Raw genomic sequence first — 21,832 nt, forward strand, 5'->3', positions numbered from 1 at the left:
CATGTATATATAGTTTTGTTTTATTTTACTTGTCACTTAAAAAAAGTATGGGACACCAGGTAGCACAGTGGATAGACCACCCACCTCAGAATCAGGAGAATCTGAGTTCAACTTCAGCCTCAGACACTTACTAGTTGTGTGACCTTGGGTATCACTTAACCCTAAATGCTTCAATTTTTTTTTTAAAGCTAAAGCATGAGGCTGCGTAGTACAGTGCAGAGTATTAGTTTAGAATCAAAAGACCAAGATTCAAATCTCAATTACAGTGTTTTTTATGTGACGCTTGTTTAGCCACTTCAGCTTTATGGGTCTCATTTTCCTCACTTCTAAAATGAGAGGGTTAGAACAGGTCTCTTCTAATTCTAAATCTATGATTCTTTAATCTGTATTCTAAAGACATGAATCCATAGTTCTGCTTTATTATCTACTACCATTCCTATTACTTATATAGTGCTTTAATGTTTACAAAGCATTTTACATGTACTATCTCATTTTATCCTCACTACAGGAGGTGAATACTGATGTTATTCCCATTTCACAGATGAGAAAAAAGTCATTTAACTTGCCCAAGGTCACATAGCTAATAAGTATACAAGACTGGATTTGAACTTGAAGTCAAGTTTTTCTGATTCCTGGTCTAGTACTTTATTCACTGAGCCACTTAGTTGCCTTGGTGAAGAATGATGGTATTCTTGAATATAAAAGGAAAGTCTAGAAGAGAGGAAATAATGAGTGACTGTGTGGTTATTTTGAGTCTGAGACATCTACAGGACCATCACTCTATCCATTGCGCCACCCACCTGCCTCATATTATCCTTGTGGCTTAGGACAAATTATTCCTCGGACCCCAGTTTCCAAAGAAGTTCTGCCAAGTCTGTTCCAGCCATAAATCCTAAGATCCTTAAGTAGCTAAAAAGCATGTGTATTTTCTAATTCAGAACTCATTTGAAAAACTAGAACATTTCTATCCTATAAAATGTGAATTAATGATTCACCAGCCATTAAGAGGTAGACAGGATTGCTATATAAACAGTTTTCACTTTATATAAATTCTACCCCTACCTCTATGTAAGGTGAATTTTATATAATGTAAATTTGTTAGCCCATATAACAAAGGCATTACACAAAATGATCCCTTTATGTAAGTCATAAAATGTACTAAAATGCAGACAAATTAAATACCATATCATGATAATAAACCAAATTATGAAATGAAAAGCCAAGTTAATGATAAGATATATATAGGACTATATAACAAAGTTAACATAGGTGTGCAATATGCTGCCCCTTCCCAACCCTCTGCCTCTAGTCTTTATAACTGGAGGTGGACTGTAACTTTTTTATTAAGTTATTAAGAGATGTTTGGACAGAAGCTCTCTATTTTTCCTCTTGTAACAATAGCAAGCAACATTTTCCTCATCTTGTCTTTGAACTAAAACTTTTAATTCCTTAAAAATGAAATGTTTTGCAAATCTACATAAAAATAGAACTATCTTGTATGTGATAACAAAAACAACAAAAAAGATTCTTATTCCTAGATCTCGGTGACCCAAGAACACAATAAAATATTTGATGCATTATCTACCAACCAATTAATAGTCCCTGGCAATCATACCTCCTTAAGTTGTCCAAATACGTTTCTCACACCATCTCTGAGTTAAGGAGATACAAGGTATCCTGATGCCTGACCCGGGGATAGAATAGAAGCAGCTACTTCATGAGAGACTCAGACATCGTCTCTCTGCCTTGTCCGTCTTTAAAAGCTGGAAGTTACAGCTACAGAATTCATAAGAAAGTCAACAGAGAAAGCTCGGTAATAGTGGCCCTGGTGTTCACTACCAGGGACCGTCTGGAAAATAGGAAATGGAGATTTGACTTGTGTATTAAAGATTTTCTTGATCTGCCATTTATTGAAGTCATAAATAGTAACTTTAAGTTAAAAAATAAAGTAGTAAATGTAAGTTATAAGCAGAATGATAATGTTGAAAGAACATTCAACTTGGACTAGGGAGACAGATTCAAGTCTTAGCTCCAAAACATATGTCCACCTCTCTCAGCTTGAATGTCATTTGTAAAATAGGGGTTCTTTCCAAAACACCCCTCCTTTGTATTATGGTAATGATAGCTAGGGAGAGCAATGGACAGAGTTCTGGATCTGGAGTCAAAAAAACCTGAGTTCACATTTTTTTCTTATTAAGGTGTGTTTTCTCATCTTTAAAATGGCTTGATATTAGCACTTACAAATGAGGAGCAAAATGAGATAAATTTGTAATACTATTAGCACAGTGCCCAGCCTATAATGAATGTTATTATTGGGCAGCTAGGTGGCTAGAGCACCAGACCTGGAGCCAGGAAGACCTGAGTTCAAATTTGGCCTCAGATACTTACTGGCTGTGTGACTTATTAGCTAAGTGACAAGTCATTTACTCCTGTTTGCCTCAGTTTCCTCATTTGTAAATGAACTGCAGAAAGAAGTAGCAAACCACTTCATTGTCTTTGCCAAGAAAACCCAGATGGGGTCAAATACAACTTATCAACAAATTATAATTATTATTTCACAAGGTTGTTGTGAAAATCACACAATATTCCATTTTGCACATTTGAAACAACCTTTATAATTGCTAGCAATTATTATTATCTTTCCTTTTTAGAATATAAGCTCCTTCCAAACAGACTGTCCTACTTGCTTATAGTTTTTTCCTCAGTGCTTATTACAGTGCCCACCACATGTAAATACTCAATAAATCTTTTTTTATGTACTCATCCAAACTTGCATTTTCCATCTTTCCAGAATTTTTCTGAGGGAAATACTTTGTAAATCTATTCTTTGTCCTACAGCTGAAATAGTCTGGATTTTTTCAGCAGTGTGCTACTCCAACATACATAGATCTCATTCTCCTTTGGAAACATATATTTCTGATCTTTTTCAACAAACAATGCAAAATCCATAGTGTACATGCTCTGTGTGCAAGATATATCTGTGCTAATCTACAATTAAAGTGATAATGCTCTAGACCAGCAGACTTATCCAGGATTTCCACTCTCCCGTACCTTCCTGAGAAAGTATATCTAGTGAAGAAAATATAGCCTTCCTTGGTGAAATAGGAGAACTCTATCTGTTATGATCCAAATAAATCAATCTATAATATTATGGATATTAATGTATAGCAAACTTTACATCCCTACTCATTATACATATTGAGAAACCAGGGAATCTCACCTATGCTTGTACCCCTCTCAGAGCCCAACAGATGTCTCTCCATTACACTCCATAAAATAGAAATACACCCATTTGTCATTTACAACCTTTCACAATTTGATTCCAACCAGCACATAGCAGAGTCTGACATTAGCATGAGCTTGTTTGATTTACAGATTGATTTTCTCCTTTCATGCTTCATTTTCAGCCAAACTGATCCCATCCCTTTCCCCAAACTTGCCATTCCATCTCATTTGTCCCCTGTGCTTAGAAAGATGTCTCTCTTCATCCCTATTTGTTAGAATCCTTAGCTGTCTTTAAGGTTCAACTCAAGTATCAGTCCTATAGGACTTTTCTGATCCCACAAGTTGTCAATGCTCTTCCTATAGGGCTCTTTGAAATGACTTTGTACATATTTTATACTTTTATATCTGTGGATATGTTCTCCATTCCACTACTGCAGTGCAGGAACTCCTTGAGAACCCAGTTCCTGAAGGGTAGGAACTAATTCATTCATTCATTTCTGGTTTCTGGCACATACTAGGCATTCAGCAAATGTTTGCTGAATTGAACTGCTTAAAAATAACTTAATTCAATTTAATTCATCTATACATTTCTTGATCTACTGTTGAGAAAATACATCCAGTATAGAAAACAGTCATGTTTAAGAAATAACTAATCCTAATGTGTTCTATTTTTATATCAGGGTAGCAAGGGCTAGTAGATAGAGGATCAGTCTCAACATCAAGAAAACTTGATTCCAAGTCTTGCCTCTGACTTAAAACTCCTTGCGATCATGAATAAATTATTTAACTTTTCAATGCCAATGGTACCTCTCTAAGACTGTAAGTTACAGATGAGTTGTCCATTATATCAGTGGAGAGATACATGTATAAAATCATAGGTTCAAACAAAAAATCATTTTATATTATTTTGTAAAGTATCTCTTTTTTTAAGAAGGGGATGGAAGGGGAGAGGAGGGGATGAAGGGAGAGAAGGGAATGGGTGAACTTTCTATTACAAAAGCAATAAAAATGTCAAGTATAATGCCATGAAAATACCATATCAAGCATTATATGTTCTGTTCTATGGAACCTTTCCTAAAAGTAACTATAAAAGCTGCCTTAAATTTGTACAGAAGATCCATGCCAAAGCTTGCGGTCAGAACCTTTGCCTCCTGCTTCCTGCCCACCTAGTGCTTCCTTCAGTATCTGGGTTACCCTCTTCAATATTCTCAGAATTACAAAAACAGCCCCCTTCAACAGAACAGTCCTCTGAAATCTCTACATTCTGGTTTGAATTTCAGGGGACAGCCCAGCCAGAGTAGACAGCATGATCAGGAAGTCTTTTCCTGATTCTTCTCTTCCCGCCTACCTTTCCAGGTGTTCATCAGATGAAAGAACAGAGCAAATTATTGACTCCTGGCCAATGGGAGGGAACACTTCACAGTCTCAGGCAGTACTGAATATAGAACAAGCAGACTGTTTGATTTTTTTTTCATTCATTCTGACTCTCCTCTGATTAATCACAAAAACTTTACCTAAATGAAATGTGGGGAAACCAATGGCCAGAAAATCAAAGAATCTCACAGCAAAGAGCCCTCAGCCGTTTGATCAGCTAATTACTCATTTCTCCCTTATACATCTATACTACTTATATGCATTCTACCTGGTCCTGCCTCCTACTCAACTGTCTTTCTATGCTCCACCTCCAGCTGCCTGCACAGTTAGCTCAAGGGAACTAGGTGACTAAGGGATAACATATAAGGCTTGGATTCAGGAAGACTAGTTCATATCCTGCCTCAGATACTTAATAGCCTAACTTTGGACAAATTACTTAATCTGTTTGTCTCAGTTTCCTCATCTATATAGATATAGATAATAATGGCACTTACCTCACAGGGTTGTTGTGAGGATAAAATGAGATGATATGTATAAAGCACTTGGAAAACCTTAAAGTATTATAAAATGCTAGTAGATATTATTATCCTTGTGACACACTTTAACTTGTTTCTTCCAGGTTTCTGTAGGAATATTTTGCACTCAAAATCTGATTAAATTAAGAAATTCATCCACTGGATGACCTTATAATTTAGAAGCATTTTTAGGGAAAGGAAATCCTTGTTGCATTTAAAAGATAGAGTTTAAAGAATAATCATATGATTGGCTGTTTAGCCCTGACTTGGAACGGTAGCCATACCTTGATGGATTTGAGATCTGAGTTGCAGGCACTTGATTATGTCAATCTAACCTAATATGATGTGTGGCCCTTTTTGACTGATTATTTAAAAGATCCCAGTTGACACTGCTCAGATAGATGAAATTCATGCATATTAACTATTTAAGGACACCCTGATTCTGGGCTTCTGCTTCTCTTACTCATTTATCCTATTTTATTTTGGAGGGTTCTTTTATTTTTCTATATTTTGACCTTTAATTGTTCATAAAAAATAATATTTTAATTTGCATGATATCAGTCAATAAGTATTTATTAAGAGTCAACTAGGCACACTGTGCTAATATCTCTGGAAACGCTAAGAAACAGACTCTGCTCTCAAGGAGGTCACAGCTTAGTGGGGGAGACAGACAATATGCAAACAATTATATACAAATAAAATATAGATAGGAATATACAAAGATATATGACAGGGAGGATTATACAGAATCAGGAAAAGTAAAGAAGAACAAAAAATTAGTATATGAAACTGTAAATTTCTATTATGGTTTGTTTTTTGGGGGAAGGAAGAAATATATATTAAATTTAACTTTTCAAGTTCCTTATTTAGAATTGATAGATAGAGAAAACATTAGACCTGTAGGCAGAAGAGGCCTGAGTTTTAATCTGGCTTCTTATACAATGCTTACGAAATTTTTTTCTACTTGCTACCCTTTTTTTGCTCAAGCAATTTATATGTGCCTTGGATATATAGGTATATAACATAGGCATACAAATCAAACATTTTCTGATAATATATCTTAATTTCATAACCCCCATATTCAGTCCCAAGCCCCCATATAGGGTCTCAAACCACAGTTTAAGAAGCTGGGATCTATACAAGGGTGATAGTAATACTCATAATATATAATAAGGTTATTAGGAGGAACAAATATGTTTATAAAGCTCTTTGAAATCCTTAAAACCCTACTGTATGTAGCTGACAGTTTTTGTGCAAATGTCTTATCTCATCTACTAGTTAGTAAGCTCCTGAAGGGAAGCTTTATTTATCTTTTTATCTTCTTCAGCACCTGACAGGTGGTTTGCGCATAAAGAAGTGTTTAATTATGTTTATCGAATAAATTAATCCACCCAGATATGATCAGGTACTGAAGAACTAATTCAGACTACCCCAATTTACAAACTGATTAGTGAATCTGAATGCCAATTTATTCATCTCCATTGGGAGAGTTAGTTGATTGGGTAACCAGTATTCTATCAGTCATTTGCATTGGCCACACGCCCATGTTGGATAGTCCACCAATTATAATACCAAATCACAGCTTGCTTGGTAAGCAAAGAATTAGATCCAGGTCTCTAAAAAAAAATTCTTAGATGTTTTTATTATGTTTACTTCTATTTTAGGGATATTGTTGTCATTATAACTAACACAGTCAGTAGAATACAATATCCTAAAAGTTTCTTCCCAAGTATCTTTTAATCAATTTTAGCCCCTTGTATAGATTCATCTTTATCTTTCCAAACTAATTTAGTTCATATCATTCCCCCTCACATACTCTGTTCTTGCTATTCCCTATATGTAATATTCCACCTCCAATCTCCTTAATTTTCTACAGACTAGCCGCTGTTTCTGAAAGGTTCTCCTACCTCCCCTCAATGCTCAACTATCCTCTTCTATAGGATGCCTTTTCTGACTACGCAGCTGTTAACACCCCACCAAATTATTTTTATTTACTTATCAGTTTACATGTTGAATGCTACCCCAAAGAATGTAATTTCCAAAAAGATATTTTTTTGTTTTTGTCTGTGAAATCCTAATACCCATCACGTAGATATATAAGGACACACAATAAGAAATAAATTCTTATTGAATTAAATTAAGTTTAGCTTTATAGTTATTCCACCAAAAATTATGAACCACTTCCAAGAGTGGGCTGCTTTTGCAAATGTCTAATCTTAATCACTTTAGACTGATTTCACATATATATTATTTTGAAGATTACATTATTTTAGCTAATAGTTGTTCTTTCATTTGTTTGTTTCAGGTACAGAGCAGTTGCCTCCTGGAGTAGAGTTCAGGGAATTGGGATTCCCTTGATCACTGCAATTGAAATTGTGTCCATCTGGATTCTGTCCTTTGTCTTGGCTATTCCTGAAGCCATTGGTTTTGTCATGGTCCCCTTTGAGTACAAGGGTAAAGAACACAAAACCTGCATGCTCAACCCCACAAACAAGTTCATGGAGGTACTTAATAATTTTGCATCATCTAATTGGAACTGTTCTGTTCTAATTAAACATTAATTGTAGAGATAGTTGGGTCTGATGGCTGGAAAGTGTCTAGAGGAAGACAACCAAAATGGTGAAAGATCTTGAAGAGGCACTTAATAACTTTACATAATCTAATTGAAAACTGTTGTGTTCTAATTTAGTATTGATTATGTAAGCACTTGGGTTATAGTGACAGCTGAAAAATTTCTAGAGGGGAACAACCCAAATGTTGAAAGACCTTGAAGTTAAGAACATAAGAATCAGTTTGGATGAGGGAAAAAAAAAAAAAGATCTTGAACCAGGGAAGAGAAATCTTAAAAGAGATGTGATAATCTTATAAAGGGATGTGACAGCTATCTTCAGAGGACTAATGTGGAAGGCATATTAGCCTTTTTTTTTTTTGCTTTGCTTAAGCTTTGCTTAGCAGAGCTATAAGCAATGGGTTCAAGTTGCAAAAGAATAAATTTAAAATTGATGTAAGATAAAACTTCCCAACAATTGGAACTACACAAAGTTGAAGAGGCTATGTTGGGAGATGCATCATTTTCTCTTTCTTGAAAGTCTCTAAGAAAAGCTAGCTGACCACTTGTTAAATATATTGTATAGAGGAACTCTTGTTAGGTCGGCAGTCTCAATGGCTAATGATATCCCTTACAACACTAAAATTCTAATATTCTGGGATAGCTGTGTGATTATGGGGTGGGTAATTCATCTAGTACAAATCAGGAGTTGTCAACTTAATGAATGAAATGGATCTTTTGGCATTTTTGTAAATAAACAGGTTTATTTTGTGTCATAGTGAATAGAGAGGAGAAAAGGCTTGGGTACAAGTCTCTCCTCTGACACATACTGTCTGAGTGACTCTATACAAGTTATTTAACTTCTTGCTCAGGACGACTCTCTTAGTAAGTTATGGGGAAATTCCATACCTGCATTGCTAAAGGGAATTTCTTTCACCGAGGAGTTCTATCAGTGAAATCACAAATCTAATACTTTGCCATCTTTGTAGACAAAACTCAATTTATTAATTTTTTCACTCAGTTATAGTGATACCAAATAGTTCTATACGGTACAATTTAGGATCACTAAGCAAATTTTCTAGGTGAAGAGATTTGTTGCTCATTATTTTGTTAGAGGAAGTCTAAGAATATTGGTTAGAGAGCAGAGTGGGTTTAAATCTAGCTTTTGAAATATACTGGCTGTGTGATACTGGTCAAATCATTTAACCCTTGATGCCTCTGGCAGCTTTTTAAGATTATATGCACTGATAAGAGTTTCTTCTTTCTCTATACCAATAAAGTCATGATCCTAGAATCTACTTTCACTTCCAGCTAGGTAATGCAGTGAATAGCGTACAGAACCTAGAGTCAGAAAGAAATGAATTCAAATCTCACCTCAGTTACTTCCTAGGTGACAAACCTGGGTAAGTCACTTAACTGCTGTTTGCCTCAATTTCCTCAGCTGTAAAAGGAGAATAATAATAGCATTTACCTCTTAGGGCTGTTATGAGAATAGAAGGAAATATTTACAAAGCACTTAGCACAGTATCTGGAATAGAGTAGGCACGTAATAAATGCTTGCTTCCCTTCTTCCTCCTCAAAAAAAATTATAGCTATAATCTATAAAATGTCATCTATCACCACAGTATAATACATATCATGGCACTTTGCATGGTACAATGGAAAGAATACTATGTTTGGAGTTAGAAGACCCAGCTTCAGATCACAACTTGCTTGCTCTAGTATAGCCTTAGAAAAGCTCTAACTTTTCTGCACTTCAAGGTCTGTGAAATGAGAAGGGGAAAGGAGGTTTCCAGATAATCCCTCAAGATATTCTTCAGTGCTAAAGCTAAAAGCCAGTATTCTTCCAAATCCACAAATAAGGTTACAAATTTCTGGGGAAAACTACATTATTCTATCACATTCTTCCTTACTAATTTGACAAAGTCTGTAAGGTTTGTATGTAAAAGACTCTATCTGTTATGATCACTTGTAAATGTTATGATATACACATCATAACAACATATGTCAACTAAATGAAAAGCATCAGATTTTTTCTTATTACAAATTTTTAAATATACCTGACTGCAAAAAATAGACTTCATTCAAGCAAGGAGTTCAAGTGCATTGGAAAGTTTGTTTAAAATACATGTTCCTTCTAAAAACAAGTTTCATATGGAATTAAGAAGGGAAATCAAAGAGATAAATATTTTTAAATCAGTATTATTTATTGCTTTGATGTAAGCTTCCTTCTATGTAGATTTGAAAATTTAATCATTCACAGAGAGGTCAAGTTATATTTCCAGATATTGGAAAGTTCTCAAAATTAGTGGCTTTACAGGTGATTGATTATCCAGTTTGTAAACTTTCTTTAAAGTAAAATACAATTTTGAAAAAAAGGAAAATGTAGTTCCCAGGGATTGCTAAACTTGATTTCCTAAAACTTAAAATTTTCCATTACACAACTAATTTTCATGCCAAATCGTCTTTCTTCTTTAAAGGACATATGATTTCATTAGTCTGAGCACTCTTTTCACCATTACAGATTATGATCTCTCCATATAAGAGTTTAACAACCAATTCCCTAGGGAGAAAATATGTCACATGCTTTTAGGTTTAATCTGCATTACTAACATTTTCTCCATCACTTTTTAAAGTCAATACAACCAATAAAAATTAGACTCTGATTTATAGCACAAGTTGATTTTCAAGGTATACATCTTCACAAAGAAAATTTAGCACTTTCTTGAGCTAGCTCAAGAATACCACTGCCTCTATACCTTAAGTAGATGGCCTTCAAGGTCCAATGGCCAAAAAAATTCATCACCTAATAACCAACATTCTGGTGATAAATAAATGAGGTACACATGGTCCCCAAAAGGTAAAAAGTTGGAAGTTACTTCTGGTCAATGTGAACAAATAACCTGAAAATTTTAGTTCGAAAATTCTATACTTTCAATTCAATTATTCATATAAATTATCTTCATAGTTAAATATTATCTGTGTAGTCAACCACTCAATGATGTAAAATTGATCTTAAAAGAGTGGCCATGGTAATGCACACTTTCTCTTTATTCTCTGTAAAAATCAATGAGAACAGAGAACTCAGATTATAAGTGAATAAAATTTACTACAGTGTAATAATTAATTGGGTAATACAATAATACTGAAAATAAAGTAGTCCAAGTTGCCCAGGAAGACAGAAGCAAAAAGCCAATATTCATTTGCTCAGAAATTGATAAGCCTAAGAAAACTGAATATAATTTAGAAATTGGGGACAGTTCCATTGGAAGTCCCAGAAGAAATTGGCATCTCCTTCTTCAATGTTACTATGGTATTGAATTAAAAATATTCTAACTCAAAGAAATTACCTATGCCCATAGAAAAAATAAGATGAGATCACTTGAGAATAGAAATATTGATATGACTATAGTAGCTCAACTGGGAAGATATGAGAAAGAAAAGTGAGACCGTAATATGTCTTCATTTGGGAGAATGAGTCGTAAGAAACATTTGCTTTGCTGAGTTAAAATCCATCATGTCCATATTTCAAGAGCCCAAGGATTTAACAATTGATGCTGGGGATTATGCCCTTAAGAACTAACAAGGGAATGTGAGCATGATTTTGTGTCTAATGAATTATCTATTTATAGATTACTAAGGCGGGAAATTTGTATTCTTGATTTATTACTTTGGAGACACTTTCTATTTGAGTAATTATAAAGCCCATCCAATTATTTGACAGTTACTTAGGCTATGGCCTCTTTGTGCCCACATAAATAATTAGATGAGAACATAATAAATCCCTTGTATATATTGTATTCATAAAAGTGATAGAGAATATTAAATTCATAGAAAACTTAGGAACATCTAATTCAACACTTTAAAAAATAATAAATGAGTAATTGAGACCTATAGAGGTTAAGTGAATTGATCAGAATCACATAGTTAGAGAGAGGACTCTTTAGAACTCGGGATTCTAGTCCCACCTAAGTCTGATTCCAAATCCAACAAGAAGACATTCATAGATGACATGGTAAAGTTGACCTTATGCAAATACTTTATTAAATGATATTCAGTAAGTATCATTGATGAGCTAAAGAAATTAATATAATCTGCAAATACTTCTCAGCATTAATCTCTTTTTTAAAATGAGTCTTTTACTATGCTCAGTGTTTTTTCTCTTATACTTGGAAGAAAACTTAAAAGCAAATTTAATAACCATACCCTAGAAACTTCTATACAGCAATCCTATGTAGCTATTCAGAGAGGCTGTTCTTCAAGAAACTTGTACTTAGAGGGGGAAAATGTCTCTTTCTATCTGTCTTTCATGGAAACCAAGAGGAGGAACCTGCAACCAGTTGAGGAAAACAGATTTAACTCATGAGAGTATTTTCAGTCTGAATTTATACTTGAAAGATTCTCTGCCTTTGTTTTGCATAATGCAAATATGTCAGTTTAGGTCCAAAATAGCATGTCAGAGCTCTCTTAGTAAGCTGAATTCTTCCCCAAGAAATGCTTTTGAAGAAAAAAAGAGAATCAGTACTAATGGTCTTTTTGCCAAAAAGTTCTTAAACCAAAATTGATCTTCAGGGCTGTCATGGTAACAAGAGATCGACATATAGTAATTACCTAATATGGACAGAATCAGAGTGTCAGTTGGAAAGGACCAAAAGGCCAGCCAGTCCAACTCAAACCTGAGTAAGGGATCCTCTCTATAATATATACCCAGCAATCAACATCCAACCTTATTTGGGAGCCTCAAAGAAATCTGCTTTTTGAGGTAGCTTATCTCTTTCTTAATAGCTCTAATTATAAGGGGAATTTTCCTTATATCAAGTTTTAATTTCCTTCTGTTGTTTCTAAGTCTGTCCTCTATGACTAGACAAAGCAAGTTGAATCCGTCTTCCATATAGCAGCCTTTTAATACTGGAAGACTTAAGTCTTGACTTCTGCAGACTAACTATCTCCATTTCCTTCAACTGATTCTCATGTGTCATGAAACTGAGAGCATTCATCAGCCTAAGTTCCCTCCTCTGAGCACTTGCCAACTTACCAATGGTCTTCCAAAAATGCCCAAAATTGAGTACTTTGAGCTAGATGTGGTCTGAAGAGGATTGAACATAATAAGACTAACATTTTTGAATTCTATGGATCTCTTAATGCCATCAAAGTTGGCATTAGTCCTCTTGGCTATCATATCACAAAGTTCAGAAAAGTCAAGGTCATTGCTCTCATGAAACTTAGAGATTAATAGAAAAAAAAAAAAAGAAATGAACACAGATGCCTGGCTGTCTCACTTTCGGACTTCTCTGATTGACTTCTTCACCCTGCCCAAGAAAACTCATTTTTGATATAACCTCATCATCCTGCAAGATGTCAGCAGCCTTGATGTTGCTTTGGTGTTCAGTCATTTCTGACTCTTCATGACCTCATTTAGAGTTTTCTTGGCAAAGATTCTCTCCAGTTCAACTTACAAATGCAAAAACTAAGGCAAACAGAGATAAGTGACTTGTCCAGGATCATACAGTGTTTGAAGCCAGATTTGAGTTCATGAAGATGAGTGCTTGTGACTCCAGGTTAAGCACTCTATCGAATGCAGCAGCTTCAATACTATAAATCTATACTATCCTCTGCCTTTCCAATTAGAGTGTGGGGCAATGAACTCAGAATCTCCACTTACTTTGACACTCTCTTCAGATATCTCATTTCTCACCTAGCTATACTATTTTGGAACTTCTCCGACTTCTCCATCATGCACCCCCAGTTGGGTACCTCCCCCTACTTTTCAGCTTCTTTTTTGTGAACTGACTTCCCCCCATTATAATGTAAGCTCCTTGAAGGCAGGAAATATCTTTCTTTTTTTATATTTGAAAAATATGAATTTTTCAGGAATTATCACAGAACCTGGCATATAATAGGTGTTCAATAAATGCTTATTAATAGATTATGGTAACCATAATTTGCAGCATACATTTAAATTAACATAAGTATCTTAGAGAGAAATTCTCAGGAATGAAGTCCTACCTCTCTCAGAGGGAAGGGAAAATGTCATTGAGCAGTCACATGTTAAATGGGCTTAAAGGATATACAGAAATGACTGTGATATAAAAACAAAAGGCACCAATGAAACTTTTATTTTAAAAAATTGAGACTTCTAAATGAATGGAAATCAACTATCAATAGATTTAGAAGGAAAGGAAAGGCATCTCAGACTCAGGGAACAGTATGAATAAAGGGACAGCAGCAGGATAATGTAATATGTCTTCAGTGAAAGCAGAATGGAGCCCAATTTAGCTGGAGCATAAAATGGATCATGGTGAGTAATAAGAAATGTCTCAAACTCTTTGAACTCATTGTCATGTTGACACAGGAGTTTGAAATTTATTCAGAAGATGATAGGGAGGTACTAAGGATTATAGAGCATGAAAGTATCATGATAGAGTTCAACTTCAGCTATTATAATCAGGATTCAAATACCAAGATCCAAGATGCCATAGAAATGGGAGAACAAGTCTGTGATATGGTAGGAGAAATTAGTCTCTAAGGATTGGCCATCAACCTGTGGCCCTACCACAATCAAGTGTAGTCTCAAGACTGATGAAATCTTGTAGAATGATGAGGTTATCCTAAACAGTCATGAGAGTCAGATTATAATTCCCTATAATATAAACATCTCTTTTTTTTTCATTCTCTTTTCCCCCTTCTTTTTTCTCTAAGTTCTCCCCCCTTATACTGTATCTGGTATTATGTGTTAAGTGCTGGGTGCCATATTTTAGAAAGGACATGAATAATAAGTTGGAATGTGATCAGAGAATTTTAACCATTATGGTGAGATCATGCCATATGAACATCAGTTGAAGGAACTGGGCATTTTTAGACTTCAGAAGACCAGTGACAAAAGCATTTTTGCTGTTTTCAAGTAAAGGCCTAGCATATTGAAGAATAATGAGACTTTTCCCTGTTTGACTCCAGCGGGCAAAAGTGATAAAAGTTGCTAAGTGGCAAATTTAGGTTTGATATAAGGGAAATTTCCCGAATAGAACCAATGCTATTACTAAATAGGATTCCTCAAGGAATAGTGGGTCTCCATTTTCAAAAAATATATATTAAAATGTTTAAATAAGTTTTCATTGATGCTTTTTGCTTTTACATCATAGGCATTTCTGAATAATACTATCCTCCTCCCCACCCCAGTTCTCTCCTGTAATTGAGAAAAACAGTTCTGTAAAACCAACTGACACACCAATTGTGTCATTTAGTCTACAAACATTTATTAATCACCTACTGTATTCCAAGAATTGTGCTAATTCCTAGGGATAAAAAGAAAAGAAAAAACATGATTCAAGGAATTCAAATTCAATCAATAAATTAAATCCCAGTTTGCTAAACTTTGGTTTGGGTCACAAAATTATGATTTACTATTACTACACTTATATGGCCAGAATCATATAAAAACATCAGTCAAAAAGAAGTTGCAAGGGGAAAAAAATTTCAGAAGTTCTACTTGAGGTTAGAGTCTATCTTTGGCCCCTTTTGTGTCTACCATATTTAGCACAGTGCCTAGCATATTATAGGAACTTAATAAATCTTTATTGATTGGTTAGTTTATTGATTGAAAAGTCTGGGTGACCACTTGAGTATGTTTTAAAGGGGATTTGTTTAGGGTTGGTTTGGACTAGCTGGCTTCTGAGGTTCTTTCCAATTCTGAGATTCTGTGAATTTTCTTTTTTAATCTTTTTTCTCATCTCTTTCTCATACTCTTTATTTACTTTCTTTCCTACCAACAAGTTAGGCTTGCCATTCCCTACCTTTACCCCACTCCCCCACTCTATTTTTTTACTTAACAGCATTTTATTTTTTCCAGTTACATTTAATGATAGTTTTAGACATTCATTTTTGTAAGATACTGAATTCCAAATTATTTTCTTTCTCCTTCCCTTACTTTCCTCCTCCCCAAGACAGCAAACAATCTGATATAGATTATACATATATAATAATTTTAAACATATTTTCCCTTTAGTCTTGTCAAAGAATAATTAAAAGGGGGAAACCACGAGAAAGAAAAAAAACAAAAAAAAAAAAAAAAGAAAAAATAGTGTGTTTCGATTTGCATTCAGCCTCCACAATTCATTCTCTAGATGCGGATGGCAATTTTTATTCCAAGTCAACTTCAATTGTCTTGGATCATTGTAATGCTGAGAAAAGCTAAGTCTATCATCGTTTTTTTTTTTTTTAAATCACTTTTTAATCTTGCTGTTACTGTGTACAGCATTCTCCTGGTTTTGCTCACTTCACTCAGAATCAATTCATATGAGTTATTAAGGCTTTTTTGAAATCAGCCAGCTCATCATTTCTTATAAAACAATAATATTTCAAGGTAGCTAGGTGGTACAGTGGATAGAGCACCAGCCCTGAAGTCTAGAGGACCTGAGTTCAAATCTGACCTCAGGCACATAAGACTTCCTAGCTGTGTGACTCTGGACAAGTCACTTAACCCCAATTGCCTCAGTAAAAAAATAAATAAATAAAAAATCCCATTACATTAAAATACCACAACATATTTAATTAGTAATAATTGGCCCTCCACTAAACCTCATTGGATTTAATACCACCACTGCACAAAACTGTTACAATTTATTCAGCCACTTCCACTCAATTTCCAATTCCTTACTATCACAAAAAAAAAGTTGGTATAAGATTTTTGCACATGTGAGTCCCTTTCCCTCTTTTATGATCTCTTTGGGATACTTAGTCAAACTCTTTTTTTTTTAACCATGCAGGCAATACTCCCATAAGAAAAGGTTTATGACCTTTACTCTGGGGACATGAAATAATCTTTTCAATCCTGGAACCAAAACATGGGTCAACACCTAGCTTTTCACATTTGACAACAGGACAATGGGCACTATGGAAAGCATTGCACACAAAGACCTCACATTTCTGGGAGAAAAGATAATAAAATAAGAAGATGTCTCTCTGATGTAGTTGATTTATTTATATATATAAAAACAAAAGATATCATCGAAGAAATCCATGAATGAAAAAAATGGGCTAGTTGCATAAGAAGGAGGAGGCTTAGCTGATGGCTCTATTGGTTGCTCATTCACTCACTACAGTGGTATCCTCATGTTGTTGAGAGAACAAAAGAAGTGCCTTCAGCACATTGAGCAGATTTCCTTTTAGTGAATTTACAGAGGCTATAGGCTAGAGCAGCACAGAATGGATACACATGGATGGATAATGATCTGCAAAATCTGAGAAAATGCCAGCATCAATGAAATCATAGATTTATTGGATTCCAAAGAAAAGGAGACCCTTTCTGCAATCCATGTTTTAGAAGACAAAATTTAAATTTGGCAGAATTCCTTTGTGGCTGAAATACTCTACTTTAGCATTGCTTTTCTTTAATTGACTTTATTGCCACAAGTGATCTTGTGTTTATTCATGTCTTGACTTGTTTTTTATTGCTTAAGAGAATAAAAGAGGGGAAAAGAGAATGGTTTTGAATGGACATTATTGACTTAGTTCAATGTCTTACACAAAGAAGGAATCCAGTCAGTTTTTGCTCATAGCATCATAGGATCACAAAGTTGAAAAGAATCTTAAGAGTCATAAAGTCTAATTCCATTTTACAGATAAAGAAACTGAGAGGTTGAAATGGCCTGCCTATGGTCACCTCAGAACTAATTGTTAAAAAGAGATTTAGATCCCAAGTTCTCTCGCTCTTTCCATTATATCCCACTATTCAAATGATGTAGAATTAAAATACTTCCAAGAAAACATTTATATAAATAGCTCAAAATAAGTCAACTTCTTTGTAATTTTGTATCACATTTTTATTACTCTGTAGCCATTAATAGAAATACTGTAAATGAGAGCCCAGTAGAGCTCTCATTGTTTGTATTATAATCAGAAATTACCTAAGTCTTCATAGACTAGTCCCATCATTTTTTACTGTGGGAACTGAGGTTACAGTATGGGGTATGTCCTTGCTAAGTAAACAATCTGAAAGGAAATTCTGGGAAAGAAAGGGTTTCTTCCCTTCTCAGATTAATCATTTGGAGGCAGGAAGTCTTTGAGTGTAGTGTTTCAATCTCCATCTTTGTGGAAAATCAAAATTTTCATTTTAAAAAAGAAATAGTTCAGAACAATCCTTTGGTTAACTAATATGAGCTCGTCCCAAATCCAGTAGGAAAGTTAAGCTCAGTGTCTCTTTAGAGATAATATTCTCTTCAAATGACTTCCAGGTGGTAAGCATTAAAAAAAAAAAAAGTAGAAAAGAAGTTATTGATGGCTCTAATTTTCCAACAGTGAGGTCACATAGCATGCATACCAGGCAAGGGGTTAACTGCCTATGAAACCAAAATACTCTCATCCACCATTCATCAGCTTCACATAGTCCATTAAGAATTTTTCCACCCAGGGGACAAAGGCAAACCAGCATCAATAAAATTTACTAGGAATTAAGTAAGTAAGTGCCTCCTATTGAGTAAGTACTTTGAGGACCGGGAAATACAAAAACCAAAACAAAATAGGTCCTGACTTCAAAGAAGTTGTGCTCCATTGTAGTTGTAAATGAGTGAAGAAATAACAATTGACATTTATTTATTGCTTTAATGTTTATTAAACACTTTACTTACATCTTAAAATTTGAACTTCATAATAACTTTCTGAGGTAACTTTCTCCATTTTAGAGATAAGAAATCTGAAACTTAGGCAAGTAAAGTCATTTGCCAGTGGTCACATGGTTAATAAGAGCCAGACTTAGGATCTGAACCTAAGCATTTTATCTACTCTATCATACTGCCACTTACCATGATAACTGGTATTTAAAGAGCACTTTAAGTGCTTGCAATATGCTATATAACATAGCTATGACTGCATGTTTCAAAATACAGATTAATTTTCACCAAAGAGGAGTCTTTATCCAGTAGTATTCAATTGAAACCAACTTTTTTTTTTTAATTTAAAGCATTTTCTTAAAAATCTATGATTTCATCCATGGGGTTCTACCACAATTGGGGTAAATTACAGTCCTTTCACATTTCTTGAATTACTGTGGCTAAAAAGAAAGAAAGAAAGAAAAATTTGATCACTTGTGGTGGCTAATCCTCAAGTTTCTGTGGCGTTGGCAAGGCTGGTCCTTGAACAACTGCCGCTGTCTCTATCACTAGGACACATATTTAAAGCCCTTCCAATTTAGGAGCATCTGCCAAAGTGCACATTCCATTTAGATAACTTTCAAAAATCCAGGGTCACCTCTGTAGCACACTGGAGCACTGGTATATGTTTGGTTTAAAATTCTACATTTTTTATAAGCTGGTAAAAAAAAGAGTAAGATAATTTTCTGAATTTTTTACTTTAGAATTGGCTTTCTGCTCCTTTGTCATCACCGAATTATTATAACCAGAGCAGAGATACAAACCTTTCTCGATGTATATAAGGATCTTGCTGCTGAAGCCTTGTTATTAGCATACTTCAGGGATACTTTGCACTTAATTTGCATGATTATCTCCTCTTTTTTTTCCCCTCTTCTATTTACAGTTTTACCGAGATGCAAAAGATTGGTGGCTCTTCGGTTTCTATTTCTGTGTGCCGTTAGCATGTACTGCCATATTTTATACCCTAATGACTTGTGAGATGCTCAACAGAAGAAATGGCAGTTTAAGAATTGCACTCAGCGAGCACCTTAAGCAGGTAATAATCATGATAATGATTTGCATTTATACAGTATAGTACAATACAAATGTCATCCTATTTGAGGTAAACAGAAAAGAAAAGCAAAAGCTCAGCAGTGGAGTTTCTTTTTGAGCAGAATGCTTTGAAATACTTCATAGTCCAAATAAAATTGTGGATGTAGTAAGCAACTAACCTTATGATCTCATAACCCAAATCACAAGTACCATTTGTACAAATGTAGAATGGGACTTAATACAGTATGATCTAAGAAAAGAACAACTTAATCATATAGTAAGAGAGAGAAAATCAATGGACAGCCCACAAGGATATCTACAAAGTGTAAGGAAGATGTTACAGGGCTTCCATCTATGTTGGTGATCCCCTTTGGTGAATTTGTGATAAGATAGGGTAGCAGGTCTTTGCATAATGCTTTATTGTTTTAAAAGCATTTTCACATATGGTATATCATCAGCACTGAACTTGGCATTAAGAGACTCCTGGATCAGAATCCCAGTTCCAACATATACTGTGATCCCAGAGTAAAAAAAAAAAAAAAAAAAAGGCATCATGACAGCACTGGATTCTGAATCATAGACCAGGAATTTATGGGTAGGATCTGCCACTTGATACCCATGAGAATTTTGTCAGGGTACTTAACTCATTGATGGACCTCATTTTCCTCATTTATAAAATGAGGGATTTGGACTGTTAGTGATACTGGCATCTTTGCTGTCTCATCAACAAGACACTTCATTTCCCAATTCTGGGCATTTTTACTGACTGTTCCCTAAGCATGGAATGTACTTCCTCTTCATCACCTCATGAGTACCCTAGATTCCTTCAAGTCCCAGTTAAAAATCCATCTTCTAAAGACAGCCTTTCCTTTAAAAAAAAATTCTAGTGTCTTCCTTCAATTAATTATTTCCTACTTATCACAAATACACATATGTATAGTTATTTGTAATATCTACCCTATTAGATTGTGAGCTCCTTAAAGGAAGAAATGTCTTCTGCTTTTCTTTGTATTTCTCATGCTTAGTACAGTGCCTGGTATATAGTAGGCACTTAATAAATGCTTACTGACTGAAAAGCTCTAAATTTCTCATCCTAAATTACAAGTTATTTGATCTCTTACAGCCTTCATTATAAAATGAAGAAGACAATATTTCTACCACCATTGTCTCCTTTCTCATAGGTTCCTAGAAGAAAACTTTGTCAATTTTTGCTTTGCTTTGTAAACTTTTAAAGCACTATTATTTTATAGTTTTTGCTCTTGATGGAAACTCTCACTCCCAGTTAAGAAATCCCTTATACCATTGTTGTTTGGCAACTCTTTTGCATCTTGGGGACTAAAGAGTTGCCTGGTATACTTCGATATGAGAGATTAAGTGAATTGACATGCATCATCCAATCAGTATGTGTCCCACATCTAAAAGTTTGTAAATGTGATTATTTCCTTAATATTGTATAGAAAACATGAGAACTTTTCTTTTTACAATTAACACATATTTTATTTGCTTCCCTATTGAGGAAGGAGATAGAAGAGAAATAAAACCTTTTTAAATCATGCATTTACCATTCTCCATTTGGGCAGCTAAGTGGTTTAGTGGATAGAGTGCCCAGCCTGAAGTGAAGAAAACTCATCTTTCTTAATTCAAGTCTGGCCTCAGACTCACTTTCAAACTGTGTGATCCTAGGCAAGTCATTTAATCCTTTTTGCTTCAGTTTCCTTATCTGTAAAATGAACTGAAGAAGGAAATGGTAAATCAATCCAGTCTCTTTACTAAGAAAACCCCAAATGGCATCTCAGCTGAACAATATTTTGCAGGTGGGAAAACTGAAACCTAATGTCACACAGTGAGTTTTTGGTAAGTCAGGGAAAATAATACCATTTTGCAAATAAGAAATTTGATGTCCAGAGAGGATCAATGAATAATGCTTCTCACATTGTAGCACTCTATAAATAAGCCATTGAATCAAATTGAGTGATTGGTCACATAGCTAGAAAGTGATCTATTGCATTCTAATTCTAAAACCCAACTCTTCCTCTCTACTGACACCTAGCAAATATTCTGTTAATACCAATATGCCCACCCTTAGATAAAATGGCCCTTTTAAAAAGCAACACCAATAAGAGCAAATAGGCCACACATACTATCTTCTTTCTACCAAAAAAATACCTCTGTCCTATTGTGTTCTACTTGAGACTACTGATTTTTTTTTCACATTTCAGCTTAACTGGCAACTCAAGAAGATCAAATAAATAAATACTGACAGGGTGGATGGCAGCCCTGTCTTTACTGACTCTTGGAAACCTTTTGTGTGGTTGTACTAGTCATGTGGTCTTATTATAGGTTTCACACACCTAATACTAGGTGGTTAGGGGCAAGGCAGTGTTACGCCTCCAATCCCCATTTCAATCAGTTTCCTCTTGATGTTGGCTAATCCCAGTTGCAGACAGACTGTATTTTACATGACTAGCTCAATTTCTAAATGTGCACACTCTTAG

General features: G+C 34.8%; 1 protein-coding gene across 1 annotated transcript in view; it reads left to right on the top strand.

Annotated features, from left to right (window-relative positions):
- The window catches only part of EDNRA (endothelin receptor type A), an 80,823-nt gene that overhangs the window by 50,116 nt on the left and 8,875 nt on the right, over positions 1 to 21,832 (top strand). Inside the window, exons 4-5 of the mRNA XM_051964051.1 lie at positions 7,420 to 7,618; positions 19,189 to 19,341. Of these exons, the coding sequence (XP_051820011.1) occupies positions 7,420 to 7,618; positions 19,189 to 19,341 (352 nt within the window). The remainder of the gene's footprint in view (positions 1 to 7,419; positions 7,619 to 19,188; positions 19,342 to 21,832) is intronic.

The sequence above is a fragment of the Antechinus flavipes genome, chromosome 6 (genome assembly GCF_016432865.1).
Source record: "Antechinus flavipes isolate AdamAnt ecotype Samford, QLD, Australia chromosome 6, AdamAnt_v2, whole genome shotgun sequence".
NCBI lineage: Eukaryota > Metazoa > Chordata > Mammalia > Dasyuromorphia > Dasyuridae > Antechinus > Antechinus flavipes.